A 15,411-nucleotide genomic window follows, 5' to 3' on the forward strand; every position below is an offset into this window, starting at 1 on the left:
TGCTAAGGAGGTCCATACCCTTGAGCAAGATTCATCCTGAATTCCTTGGCAAAAATAAAACAAAAAAATAAAAATATAAATAAAAGAAGAAAGAAAGTGTTGCACTAGATTGTTAAAGTCCCCAGGTTTATCATTCTGGGATTTTATTCCATCTTAGTTTCTTTTTAAGATTCAAATACCCTTTACACTTTTCTGAAGTACAGTTAGTTGTCAGTTCTGAATCATCACTTGCTCATCAGTAATGTAATTCCAAAGACTGAAAAGAATTTGAAGATTCAAAATTATTCTCAAGGTCCTTAACTAATATTCACAATCACTTTTAAATGGTTTTATAGTCTCTGGCCTCCTCTTTGAAAGTTTAATAATGAATTTTATCCCTCAGTAAAGTTTGGATTTGCATGACTGTGCTGGGGAGGGAAGAAAGGAATCTTTGTGTTTGGGAATACAAACCCAGCTCCCAAGTGAGCTTACACTTCTGCAATCAGTCAGTCACCTCTAAATGCTGGCAAAAGTTACATTAACAATGACTTGAATGTTAGACCTTAATACTCTTCCGCTGCCAGTTACACTGAACTGCCGCTTCACTTGTCAATTGGGCAACGGGAGCATGTCTCTTAGTACCAGTGAGAGGTTTATACCAAAGAACAGAACATTAAAGTCCAAAAGAGATAAGTGAGCACAATATTTCTTTTCCATGATCATACTGGCTTTGATAAGGCTCTTATGTTTAAATGTAGGCCAAAGAGAAATTTTAAAAGACTATTCGACTTGTGTGGTGCATAGGTGTTGTTTATCTCTTTTTAAATGGTGATGGTATAATTTAAGAAAAAAACTTATTTTAAGAACTCACAGCACTGAAAATGACATTTCTATCCAGGCAAAATAGTTAATCAGTGGTGAGTCAGAACAGCAACAAGGTCTCTCTGTTTGAACAGGGTTTTGATCTGTTCTTTGGGGGTTCGCAAATGGTATAACTGAGTTTGTTTGGTGATGGCCAATGTCTCCAGAGCGGAGAAAAATAAAAAACTGCTTGCCAGTAATTGGGAAGTTCTCACAAACCTTGTGTTCTTTGAGTGATGTACTTTTGGAGAAGGGCTCACCAAGTTGGTGAACCAAGATCTAAATTAAGAAGATAATCATAAAAATAGTAAAATTTAGACTCTGATTCTCTAAATTGTTTTGAAAAGTTTTATAGTCTGCTGTTTTAAAGGATTTCAATTTTAATGTCCAGGTATATGTGTTGATGACTCAAATATGAGGCAAAGAAAGAGGCAAGGTGTCATGTGGAAAGCATTTCTGACTCAAGAGTCCATGTGAGCAGTGATATAAATACACTCATGCATACTGGCCACTCATTCTTGCTGTTCTTTGCTTAGTATGTAGGTGACACCTGTGTTTTCTTTCCCACTTATTTAGGACCTGAGTACCATAAAAAATCATTCTGGGATTCCCACAAAGCTATTCTTCATGGCTAACAGGGCAAATATTCTTTTTTCATGTATAATATGAAGGTTCAAGCTAGGCATAATGCAGGCACATCACACAAACACATATCACATACCCTGCACACACACATGCATGTCCATGGACACACCTCAAACACACACACATATGGAGAAAAAGAGATAGCTTCAGACCATAGAACTTCTCCCCCTATATTTGATTCTCTTTTAAAAAATTTATTAGGGTAAGATTGGTTAATAAAATTGTTTCAAGTGTACAATTCTATAATATATCACCTTTATATTGTATTGTGTGTTCACCACCCAAAGTAAAGTCTTCTTCAATCACCATTTATCTCCCATTTACCCTTCTCTACTTTCTCCCTTCCCCCTTTCCCTCTGGTAATCATCATACTATTGTTTGTGAGTTGTTGTTTATCTTAACTCCTTCACAGTTTTCATCCAGTACCCCCAACCTCCATCCCTTGAAAACACTGATTCTTTACTGAAGGGATTATCTCTCCTCACATAATCCCATTACAGAGTGAGGTGACAAAGATCATTACTTCCAATTTTGAAAAATCACATGCTGCTTATATAGTATAAATTAATGATTACTGGTTATCTCCTTTTCTGTTAGATTAAAAATTAGCTATTTAGTTAATCCCTTAAGATTTTAGTCCAAGTATCTTCCCAGAAGTTACACCCAAATCTCGGGAGGAAATGGTATCAAGTCTAAAATCAAGCAACCATGTCCCTGTTGTTACTTAGGAAAAAAAATGACACACAATGGAGAAATTATGGTTAGTGTGATGGGTAGGTAAACAGAAACTCCACATACCATAGGTTATAAAATTCACTTATAAGTATTCTCTGTGGGGTAGAAAAGAAAATAGGAAGGCAATCTCTCAGAGTGGTCAAGTTTTACAGTTGGTCATGAGTCTAAATCACTTACATGATGAAAAATTTAGTCATGACAGAGTGATAAAATAAGAAGGATTTGAAATTAAACAGTTCCAGATTTGAATCCCACCTTCACCTATTCCTTACTAGTAGTGTCATTTGATCAAGAAATTTAATTTCTTTGTGTTTTCATTTCCTCACCTGTAAATATGAATATTTACCTTGAAGGAATAACTACTTTGGGGAGATGAAATAAACTAATGTATGAAAAGAGTTTAATGCAGTGGCAAGCTGGTATTAATCATTCAAGAATGGAAGCTTATATCACTACCAATTCATCACAGAATGCCTGACATTGAGTGTTCTTAGCTTACCTTAGCAAAATGCAGGGCTGTATAAAGCCTACAATGAAGTACATTACCCCAGGAGGCACAGATTAAGGAGAAATCCTGATTCCATTTTTTTTTTTCTGAATGCACCTGGAAAACTAGGCTCAGGGTTTTTTCTCTGCCTTTAGGAAATAAGTTGTTTGAGGTTCTTACTGAGTTTTATAGATAAATAATACTACCATTTTTGTCTACACCTTGATTACAGATTGATACATCTTAAGTTTCCTTTACTCACCTATCTTATAAATCTAACATAATTTATTTTATAAATATCACCTGTGTTTCTACAAATACAAATACATACTTTTAAGTTAAGAATAAAATAAAAGTTCATAAAATTTAAATAATGTTCTCCTGAATTTGGGGCCTTTACAAAATGAGGTCAGGTTGATGCTCTTCGTGTCTAGTCAAATCATCCATTTTCCACTAGGTGGCAGACCTTGTTAAAAAGTGGCAAGAAAAAAAAAAAAGAAAGAAAAAAGAAAACAGTGAGTCTTCCAAACTTGATCAATAGGTGTCTCTTTGCAACCATATATACCTAAGCTGTTGTATAAAATAGAAATTCAACATTTTCTACATTCTTTCTAGTTCATTTTATAGATAAGATCATCAACACTTTCTATAAGGTGTAAATAGGAACATTGAAGAGATGGATATCTTCTACCTTGTATGATACATTAATCATTATAGCCACCCCCCAAAATGAGATTATAACAACATTAACTAGGAATATAATTCTGAATACAAGTGATTTCTGAACACAAGTGATTTGTCACAAAATATATCTCATTAAAATGTTGTTCCCATGTTCAATAAGTTTTTCTTTTTGAAATGATCTTAAATATTTACTAATCTAATGTGATGAATTTATTGAGTTACCAGCATTAGAGCTAATTACAGATAGGCACACAATGCTAGTGACTATTAGCCTGGTGAACATGGTCTTGGGAACACATCGGAAATAATAGAAATTCCTAAACAGCAGAGGGATATCCTGACATCATTTGTTTGCTATTGTTTTTCACCACAATTCATACACACACACACACATACACACACACACACACATTCACATTTAATTCTGTTAACATCAATAATTAGATACACTTAGGTAAGTTGGGTGTTTATGTATTTCCATCTGCATCCCCAGACAAATGGAGTCATCCTTTTTTATGAAGCTCAGAATATATAAGCAGAATCCTATGCTTATTCTGATTATTTTCCTTTTTATAATGAGGAATATTTATCTCTAAATTATTTCAAAAGAAGAAAAGATTATTAAGTATAATTTACAGGTAGAAAACCTCAAGTACTAAAAAGAAACATTTATTTCCTTTTTTAGGAATTGGTTGACCCTATCTGAGACTGAATTAAATTGTAAATTAGGAATACAAATACTAATATATATATTCTGAATATATATACAAGAATGTATATACAGGTATACAGGTATATAGGTATATATAGATATATACATATATATATGTCTGTATACAAATAAAAATATATATAAAACCATGATATAACATCACATATTTATCATTCAAACTTGACAGTTATATATAATAAACAATGCATTATAATATTTGCAATATGTCACACCCAAGATAATGATATTCCATAGCTACATATCATTCAAGGGAGTAAATTTTTCCCTAGCTCACAAACTAAAGCTAGAAAGAGATGCCATGCCTTTTAGGAAAGGTATAGCCTAAGATGGAATTTTCTGCCTCTGCTTAAAACATGGCTTCTTCTGGTGCTAGATTAACTTCATTTCTTAAACTTAGTAGCGAGAATCTGCATGGCTTTTAACATACCTAAATACCTAAATGTTTACAAATCGCTGTGTAAGGTAAATAAACCTAAAGTGCATTCTCAGACTCATGAGTCTAATTTATTTCCCTTTTTTGGCAAGGTAAAGACTGTGTCTTTCATGAAAAAGACTGGGTCCAGGAGAAATTTCACCAGTACAAGAGAACATGTAAGGAAGGGCTGGCCTCCCCATGAGGTCCCAGACCTTTAATTTACAAAGTTTTCCACAAATTACCTTTGTCAGCTTCTTCAGAAGACAGAGAAAATAAGAGACTATCAGATGTGTCACGTCAAGTCACATCCTAATAAAATTCATGACAATTAAAGAATTAGATTGCATGGGCTTCTAATGTCCTGTATACTCCAAAGGATATCAGAAATTGGCCAACGGCATTATTGTCCCTCCTTTTCTCATTTCTCTCTACCCAACATTTCACTATCAAGAGCATAAAGACTAAGCCTGCGCCTCCCTTACCACCCTCCAGCTTCACCTTTGCTGGGCTGAGTACACAGTAACATCTCAGGATAAGCCCCATTTTCTCACTATTCCAGTGACCCTAATTACCAATTTAAAATTAATTTCTTGTATTAGCAAAAACGACTTGGTTTGTTGTTGTTGTTGTTCTAATGAAGCATTTTAATCTTAGTGCCTTGTTGTCTTAGCAAAGATTTCTGTCCCTGGGCAAGAGAGAGTGTTTTAGTCAGTGATTAATGCCAACATTTCCAGTTGATTCCTCTGGCTTGCAGGAAAAAACTTTTCATCTTGTCTTAGAAGAGCCCCAGCAGTTGGCCTTTGGATGGGTAATTTACTTCCCTTCTCCCATTTTTACCAGACCATTCTGGTGCCAAATGCCCTCTGCTGTGTCTGAGCAGAGCACCTGTCTGACTCACGCTATCAGCGCGCAGACTCTCCCTCTCCTGACAGCAGACCAGACCTCACACAGGTCTACGTGTGACTAGTTACCACGCAGACCTGTGTAATGACATGCCTCATACACGATCCTGAACACTATCCGCTCATCCCAGTAGGTGCAGTAACATGTCCTGACTCTGATTTGTGTCATATATGATGAGCCCCCTGGACATGTAGAAGGAGACGGCTCAGTTATGCCTCTGTAATCTAAATTCAAGTTTGTTTATGTTTTTTCAAGCATAGTGAACTATTGTTAAACATTTTAAACAGATTTTCAAAATACACACTTTAGCAGGTTATCTTATGTTAAAACTACCAACAACTAACAAACTAACACTCTTCACTGCTATGAATAGATTCTGTATAAAATGAAAAAAGGAAATAAAAGCACATGGCAATTTGTGTTTTTTCTTCTATATTATATGTCTAACAAAATGTGCCTTTTGCAGGAAATGGGGTGGAAAGGGCAAGGGGGACTCCTGTTTCAATAAACCAGGGGCCTAGATCTGAACAAACCTTTGTAAAATGTAGCAAGCTTGAAAACTTTCTCTGAATTAAACTTCAGTTTACAGTTTGTGGAGGAATCTGATGCAGATTCATATTTTCTTGTCTCCTACTAATACTGTTCTTTTTAACATAAAGATTCATCTAAAAATCTTTTTTCCAATATTTAAATCAGTGACTGTTGAAAAAGGGACAAAGGAATCATTGAAATAGCTCAAAAATCTGTGAGCACCCAACCTCCATCACACAGGCTTGTTTTTCATTCCAAGATTAAAAAGTTAGGCAGTCTGACAAAGCACTTTCCTCTTACAAGTCTTGACTTCACCACTGTTATTTTCCTTTTCACTATTTTCTTCCAGCACCTGTTAGAAACAAGGGCAGAGTGGTCTTATTGCAAATTTGTCTTTCCTTAATCATCTAATTAAAAGGTGGTGAGAAAAGTATGGATGGGTATATATTCTTAAAAACAGTTTAAGTTTTTTCTTTTAACTATTTTTAAAATGAGCCATTTTGAATGTTTTTAGATTTAATACTATATACAAAATTAAAGTATTTTTGTTGGTTACTAAGCCAGCTCCTTGAAACTTAGCCAAACAGTACTTGTAACAGTATCTTTTCTTTAAAAACCCAATCCAGGAAACTAGCAGTTACTGAGATGAAAACTGATGACTTTATAACTGAAGAAAATATAGCATCATATAAAAGCAGATACATATTGGAAATAAAATAATTATCTGTAAAAGACGATTCATGTTTTTTATATAAAATAGATAGTGACACATGAAAAGATTAAACCTCTTCTCAAATGTATTTGTGAGAGAATTTTTCATGATTCTAATGACAGTTTTCCTATAGCTCCCTGCATGCCCCCCCTCACTTCCTTTCCACCTCCTGCAGCAGCCTTTCCCAGTTCTTTCATAAGCAAGTCTTTTACAGGCTACAAAGCATTTTTCTTCAGCCAGCATAGCTAATATGGTGACATGATTACTTAATTTTCACGAGTAAGTGCAGCCTCTGGCTTTACTGAGCCTTTAAGACATGAAGTGCATTCCCAGAATTCAGAACATGCAAAGCATGTGCCCTGGGCCGCTTTACAGACTCAAAGGGAAGCCCCCACTGTGGAGGCGCCCTCCTCAAGCACAGGGGTTTTTGTCTTCTCCCTTCCACCTTTCTTTTTCAAAAGCCAGGAGTTAATTGTTTGGTCTCTGTACAAGTAAAACTCCTTCAAATGTCATTTTCAAATATAGGCTCTCATTAACACCAGAGGCTGATCTGGGATCTTGTAAGACACCCCTTCCTGCCTCTAGCGAACATTTTGTCCCATTGCATTTGTTTTACCTGACATCTGGAAGCCAGGCCCGTTTTAGGAATCACAGTTCCTAGGTCTATCTAGCGCTCAGAGAGCACGAATAACTGGCAGAGCTAAAGAAGTGAAATTACCTCTCTTGAAATACTTAAGCACTTTTCTTTCCTCTCCACTGAAATCCTGAAGAACAGCCCATTTTGAAGCAGAATAATTTAGTCTGACAACAGTTTCTTCCTCTGTTCACAGCTGTCCCAGAGGGAGGAGCTGAAATCTGAACCTCTCAGTTGTGATTGGCTCCTTCTTGCAAAAGAGAGGAAAAAATCCCACCCAGCTAAAAAACAGGCTCAGTTCGTAAAGGAGCCTGGCAACTTCAGAGGCGCCGGCCATCCCTCTGCCGCACCTGAGCGCAGCCCCAGCCCGAGCCCTGCTGGCCGCGATGCTATAGGGACCGGCCTCGTCCTCCCGCCGGACCGTTATCCGCGCCGGGCGCCCGCCAGACCCGCCAGCAAGATGCCGCGCTCTTTCCTGGTCAAGAAGCATTTCAATGCCTCCAAAAAGCCAAACTACAGCGAACTGGACACACACACAGGTAAAAAAAAAAAAAAAAAAAAAAAATGTCGGGGATGGGGAAGGAAAAGAAAGGCAATTTTTAAAAATAGGAATTTACATCTATATACATATATAAATATACAAATATAAATATATATTTCAATTCAAAAACTATTGCAAAAGAACTAAATACTAGTTTGTTTTCCTTTTAAGTAGTGTTTTAAAACAGAGTTCAGATTAATTTGATTATTTAGAATAAATATTAATTGAAAACTTTTTAAACGTTTAACTGACAAGGAAAACTTCATTCAACTGTGCAACTTCATTTTCTAAAGCTTGTATGTACATGCATAATGAATATACAGAAGATGAGTAACACTACACGTAACTGTTGAATTATTGCTTTTTGTGTGTAATAAGGCTCCTTTCTTTTAGAAAGGAGCTTGATTTACACAAATCTTTGTACTTACAGTCATAAAACATACAAATGACCCATGCATAAAATGGAAAACAACTTTTATGTATCTTTAAAAATAAAATACAAGTTTTTTTTCTTCTCAGTGAGTACTGTGAAGGCATTCACTTCACTGTGCTCCCTGACTGCAGAGGCTGGTATATCTCCTGTCACGCTATGTATGCAGAAAGTATAGATAGTCATTAAATACAATAACTACTACATATCAGCAAGGCTAGAAATGAAATGAAATTTTCATTGCCAAGTTGTTTATTAATTATGTTTAAAGTTATGTTTTAACTTAATTTTCTTTTCTTTCCCCCAGTGATTATATCCCCATATCTCTATGAGAGTTACCCCATGCCTGTCATACCACAACCAGAGATCCTCAGCTCAGGAGCATACAGCCCCATTACCATGTGGACTACAGCAGCTCCATTTCACTCCCCACTACCCAGCGGCCTCTCTTCTCTTTCTGGATACGCCTCATCTTTGGGGCGAGTGAGTCCCCCTTCTCCATCTGACACCTCATCCAAGGACCACAGTGGCTCAGAAAGCCCCATTAGTGATGAAGAGGAAAGACTACAGTCCAAGCTATCAGACCCCCATGCCATTGAAGCTGAAAAGTTTCAGTGCAATTTATGCAGTAAGACCTATTCAACTTTTTCTGGGCTGGCCAAGCATAAGCAGTTGCACTGTGATGCTCAGTCCAGGAAATCTTTCAGCTGTAAATACTGTGACAAGGAATATGTGAGCCTGGGCGCCCTTAAGATGCACATTCGGACCCACACCTTACCTTGTGTCTGCAAGATCTGTGGCAAGGCGTTTTCCAGACCCTGGTTACTGCAAGGACACATTAGAACTCACACTGGTAAGAGAAAATGTAGACAGGAAAGTTAACCTCTAATATACTCAAGTTCTGGGATGGTTGTGGGATTTGCTTTTAATGATGGACGGTAATTTATAGCTACTTCCTGATGACTCAAAAAGTCCTTGGAGCATAAACTGCTTCGTTTCTTTTTAACAACCTCTGCTCCACAGACTACAAACAGAAATGAGACTTTGGAAAGTAGATTCAGGAGGTTTGGTCTAAAAGAGCGGTTAGAAAATCAGGAAAGATATACTTGAATGTTTGTTCATGAAATTACTTCCAATAATCAGCAAATATAAATGTTGCTATCTTAATCAATTTATTTGATACATTCAGATGAAGAGTTTCCTTATAGTTTTTTATAAGTAAAATTCATGCTGTGATCTGTCACCCCATAGCAAGTTGTGTAGTTAGAACTGAATTTGATTTCAGTTGTTTTGTTATTTGTTGCTGATTTTTTTTGTTTGTTTCTAGCATGTTCTTCAGGGAGTCAAAGCATTTATCCAGACTTAGTCATAATACAGAAAGAGGGAAAGGGGGAAATATTGGGAAATGTTGGGCGGAGCTAAACATTCGCTTCACCTGCTGAAGCAGAAGGCTTTAATTATTGAAAGTCCTAGGAATACATGAAAATTTTTACATAACTGGCAGCAATAATAATGTGCTTAATGTGACTTTTTAATGCAAACATTCAAATTTATCTTAAAGGATTAGATATTAAAATAAGTATTCATTATGGGGGATTATAATCAAGTTTTCTGCTTCTCATTCTTTTGGCAAATGTGATTATTCATAAACGTTATATCTTTACATTTCCTCTAAAAACATTGACTGTCTTTCTTTCTTCTCCAACTCCACCACCATCCCCAGGGGAGAAGCCTTTTTCTTGCCCTCACTGCAACAGAGCATTTGCAGACAGATCAAATCTGAGGGCTCATCTGCAGACCCACTCTGATGTAAAGAAATACCAGTGCAAAAGCTGCTCCAAAACCTTCTCCAGAATGTCTCTTCTGCACAAACATGAGGAATCTGGCTGCTGTGTAGCACACTGAGTGACGCAATCAATGTTTACTCGAACAGAATGCATTTCTTCACTCCAACTTCAAATGATAAATAAAAATCCAAAGACATTTTCTCTTGTGCATACCAACCAAATAATATGTACACACACACACACACACACACACAAAGCTGCAAGAGCATGGAATCCATGTGTTTAAAGTTAATCCTTTCCATGTGAAGTTTAAAATTACTATATATTTACTGACAGCTAGATAGAGAGGATAAAAGACAAGGATCTTTCTCTTCAAAGATGAAGCAAAAAGCACACTGTATCTTTTCTTACTAAGAAAAAATGCAAAGATTTACATTGCTGCCAAATCATTTCAACTGAAGAGAACAGTATTGTTTTGTAATGGAATTTCTTGTAGGAAGAGAATCTGCCAGACGCTATCTCAGGTGCCTTATAAACTATTCCAAGTTTACTTCATTACATGTCTAATGTCTGGTTACCATTGTCAAACTTTTTTGATTACCTGTAATGCTTTAAACTGTATTTTTAAGAGAGAGAAGAAAAAAAGAACAAGAACAAAACACAGGAGACTGTATTAAAAGTGTTTTTGTTTGTTTATTTGTGGGGTTTTTTTTGTTTTTGTTTTTTGTTTTGCCAATAAACAGTATGTGCCTTGCGAGGAGAAAAAGATTAACTTTGAACATTCCTGGTGCATGCTCCATGTCTTACTTTTAAAAATAACTTTTAATGATTTTCTAAAAATTAATTAAAGGTGGGAATAAGTGCAAGAAAGGATTCTTAGAAATTCAATAATGTACTTAAACTATTTTAAATGCATACAACAAATGCAATCCGTACAATAAATATCCTTTTCAAGTGCCTTTTTTTAATTAATTGTATAGTTGCTGAGTCAATGTAAATTTGTGTTTATTTTTATATGATTGAATGAATTTTGTATGAAAGTGAAATGTTTTCTATAGCTAATGCATATAAAGTACCTGAAGATTTGTGAAATCATGTTTCTTTTTAAAAAAACAAATTTTCAAGGTCCTTTTTTTACAATAAACATTTTTGATTTAAAATCTATTGTTTGTATACTATTTTTAGAGACTTTAATTACTTCATGATTATTACCAAACTGCTACACAAATAATGGTTTCTTTTGTTAATAAGAAAAAATGAATAGTCTTTTTTTATGAATATCAAATGTTTCTTTACTTTTAAGGTAATACTGTCACCTTCAGAAAGACATCATAATAGTAGTTTGTTATTTGACTTAAGAAAAAAGACTTATTTAATATTCTATTTTTTTATTTTGTTGATATATCAGAACATATATTACAAAGACAAAATTATTTAGAACAGCAACTTGTAAATGTGAAATAAATAGCTGATAGCTTGGCTAGGGTATTCTAGAGTTATACAAATACCATTTTAATTACTGTATTTGGTTTAGAAACGATTGCCAGAAAGCTTCCAGGTTAGCTAATGTGTAGAAATATCTTGCAAGAGCAAATGTGAATGAATCAAACACTCTTGAAGTAACCTGGTTGGCTGTGCCAGGAACCACGTCCACGCATGTTTCCTGTTCTCATTTGTAGATCTAGAATCAAGTTGTTTCATGGTGTCCAAACTTAAACAATATTCTAAAAGAAAAAGTCTGTTCATTGATTTAATTTCTTAGGAAAGAAATAGAAATACATAGATCTGGCTCAAATGTTAGTTGCTTTGAAATACTTTTTCCAAATTTGCTGTTTCTGAGAGCTTTATGTCATTTATAATGTAGTTATAAGGTAGTAGTTATCTCACTACATAGCAATTTGTTTGTTAATACCTTTATTTTTCACTAGACAGAGCATCCTTAAATCATACAGTCTTAGTACCAAGCACATCCTCTGAATCACAGACAGAAAGAAATGTTTATTGGTTAAATAAATTAATAGATATTTATGGAAAATAGTTTGCAAAGCTAAAATAAATTCAACACAGCTCCCTTTTCTGCAAAGACTTCATAATTTTTAAGGGATTTTCCAAGCAAATTTACTGGTATGTCTCCTAATTTAGTGATGACAACCTTCTTTTGCTAATTGAGTTGATGCTCCAAAGTGGTAAACATAGTGTGTATGGAGCAGGCTTGATAGCAATTCTAAGAACAAAATTTTGAAAACTATGGATTTTAATAATAGGTACGTATGCTAACAAGCAATCTCAATATCTTTAATTTGTTTGGTATAATATGAAACTCTGTGGTATAGTAAGAAAAGCACCATGTAAATTCAACATGTGTTCATTGAATAGCTGCCTCACAATTTGGTGTCTCAGTTTCCTAAAGTGTAAAAGTGTGAAATAAATTCTCAGTATTATAATTAAGTGCTAAATAGGCCTTGTACATCATAATATGGAGTATCTAATGTTATTATTAAATATTTAATATGTACTTGCTTTTGTACTAGGAAACTTACATATGTTATCTTCAATGGGAACAATTTCTCTCTGAAGTTGGAAACAAGGTAACGTAGGCAGTAAGTTGCAAAGTTGAAATCCAAACCCAGATTCTTCTGGCTCCAAAGACACTGCTTTTTCTACTCCACCATGGAAATGATGACTGCTGAACTAGTCACGCACAGTGACATATATAGTTGGCATGTAATTGTGTCTTGTTGAAAAAGACGATGATAATATGCTCTTGAATTAAATAATTTGAGTGTATTTAGAAACTTTCTCAACTCAGGAATTCTACAATAACATATAACTCCTTCAGAGCTATTTCCCAATTTCTTTCTAGAAATCCTGTTGGCTCCATTTCCTTTAGTATTGGCCCTGTAAGAAAGGACACTCTTTCTTAAGCAGCTTCCCGAAGTTCTCCTGGAGCGTGTGGGTCCATTTCCTCTAGTCTGCTCTCAGTGGAGATGAAAAGCAGCTGGTCTCCATCCTCTGTACATTAACACTTCATCTTCTGAAGGCCACTGTTACTCCCTCACACACCCACACTCTTCATCCAGGCTTTTATCTTCCTAGACTAAAATGTCTTCCAAGCTAAACAGTCATTTCTTTCACCATTAAAATGTGGACTATCTGGTATAATAACACAATTATAATTTTGAAAAATCATAGGTTTCTGTGGCTAAGATCCACATATAAGAAGCTGTCCCATTTCAATACGGGAAGCATTCTGAGCAAAAATAATTTGAGAATGAGTGTTCTGTCATTTAGGGAAATAACAATTCTCAAATTAGGTGACTTTCTACCATTCTTGTATTCTCATGAGAGGCAGATAAGGAACAAAAGTATTCACTTTATCTGAGATGGACACATATGGAGGAAAAAAAACCCCTCTCATTTAATTTTTAGTAGTAAATGTGTATAAATGTGACCACAGGAGTAAATCTATGGCTAAAGTTAAATTTAGCCCCTCAGTTCTCCAGGAAGTAATAATTACTTTGTGGAAGGCATGTATGTAAAAAAGCAACAAGCACAGCAACTTTTCCGTTGTGGCACATGGCCAGACCCTCAAACAATTGGAGATTAGCAGAGGAAACAGCAGCATATCCATGTCCATAAACTCCAAAGTGGTTGCTGAGGTATTTATAGCAATGAGTGGGAGAGCTGTTGTGAATAAAAGACTGGTATGTTTATATATTTTGAACACTAGTTCATTTAATTAAGCTTCTATGGTTATAACAGTCAGTTTAATCTATTCAGCCAGTTTTTTGGAAATTTGTAGAGGTAATTGTAAGGTCCTTTGAATTATTATTAAGTTGTGTTTGTAGACAATGGCCAGGATGGGCCTGTCATTTACCCATTTCAGTAGCTAGGGTGATAGAGAAGGATGGGTTAAAAGGAGGAGAAACAAACTTTTTCTGCAAGTTTATTCTGGAGCTAGAATTTACTCCTCCCCAAGTAAGTAGCATTAATTGTTATATTTCCTCTAAATAATTAAGAGGTAGTAATAGTTAATTCTGAGAAGTGAGATAGAAAGACTCAGATTTAATAAAATAGTGATACAGTCTCTTAATAAAGAAAATAAATAGTAATTATGTTTCTCAGAAGTTCCAACTTCTGCCTATTTATCCATCAGCTATATAGAGGTTTCACATTTCCTGATTTTGCTGTATTCTCTTAATGCTTTTATTTAGATCAGGTAAAAAGTACATTTAAAAAAACTATCACCTTCAGCCATATGCAATCTCACTTAACTGTAAGCTCTGAATCTTTTTACAAGTCCCGTACTTGTCAAATCTTGATGTGTTCAGTGTCACCTATGGGTCTTATTGACATCTTGGTTTGGTGGGTCTGGGGTGGAACCTGTAAACCTGCATTTCTATCCAAATCTCAGGCAGAGTATATGTTGTTGATTCTGTATCTCACTCCAAGTAGCCAAGTTTTAACCCTAAGCTCAGCTCCTAACCCCATGCCACTTTTTCCACCTGAGTTGAGGTCCTCATCTAATGTAATTTAAATTTTCAGGATGAAGAGCAGTACTACAGCAGCAACTAGATTCACCAGCAGATGGGGTCTAGAATATTTCTGCACTCCAAGTTTGCCTAGCTGAAGAAAGAGGCAGTGAGATTTCCACCAAAACCAATTTACTATTCCTCAGACTCTTCTGCCCCATGATCCCTGATCTACATAATAATATGACTTAGCCTTTGTTTTGATTTTCAGATTTCCACTTGAATTTCCCAAGTTTGTCTCCAGTCTTGCCCAGTCCTATCCTACTTTTATAAGGCCCAGAAACACATACTGGCTCTTTTTAGTCGACTTACTCCAAGGAGACTGTACCTTGCCTTCTGCAGAGAACCTTATAAATGTGATTTCTCTCCAAGCTGTAAAGGGACTTACCATTGACAGACCACTGGTTCCATCCTGCTGGTCACCATTCAAGATCTGGTGGCTTCCACTGATAGTTTCAAGTAGGTTCCTATGTTCGTATCTGAATAGTTCATGGGCTTCTTTCAGTCATACTCATTTCCACCTTGAATAAGCAAATTGCTTAGCTATTTTTGCACTACTACCTTTCAAAAATATTTGACATTTTACCAAGTGTACATTATTTGATGTATCTGTTCTCCAAATCTGTGGTTATTTTTACTCATGTCATTTTAATTTAATAAAATATTCTATATTAATATTTGTGGACAAGTCCTGCCAGGGGTGAGGACGAGGAAGACGCAAAAACCCGACTCCAGGGACCAGGTTCAGTGATGCAGATTCACTTTATTTAGGAAGTAAACTAGCTTATATACATGGGTTCAG

The 15,411-nt window shown here is 35.5% G+C and overlaps 1 protein-coding gene across 1 annotated transcript; it reads left to right on the top strand.

Annotated features, from left to right (window-relative positions):
- Nucleotides 1-7,636: 7,636 nt before the first annotated feature.
- Nucleotides 7,637-11,148, top strand: SNAI2 (snail family transcriptional repressor 2). Its single transcript, XM_066379077.1, has 3 exons — nucleotides 7,637-7,858; nucleotides 8,598-9,143; nucleotides 10,014-11,148. Exons 1-3 carry the CDS (start codon nucleotides 7,780-7,782, stop codon nucleotides 10,193-10,195), a joined length of 807 nt encoding a protein of 268 aa, XP_066235174.1. The 5' UTR covers nucleotides 7,637-7,779; the 3' UTR covers nucleotides 10,196-11,148.
- The last annotated feature ends 4,263 nt before the right edge of the window (nucleotides 11,149-15,411 follow it).

The sequence above is a fragment of the Saccopteryx leptura genome, chromosome 3 (genome assembly GCF_036850995.1).
Source record: "Saccopteryx leptura isolate mSacLep1 chromosome 3, mSacLep1_pri_phased_curated, whole genome shotgun sequence".
Classification (NCBI taxonomy): domain Eukaryota; kingdom Metazoa; phylum Chordata; class Mammalia; order Chiroptera; family Emballonuridae; genus Saccopteryx; species Saccopteryx leptura.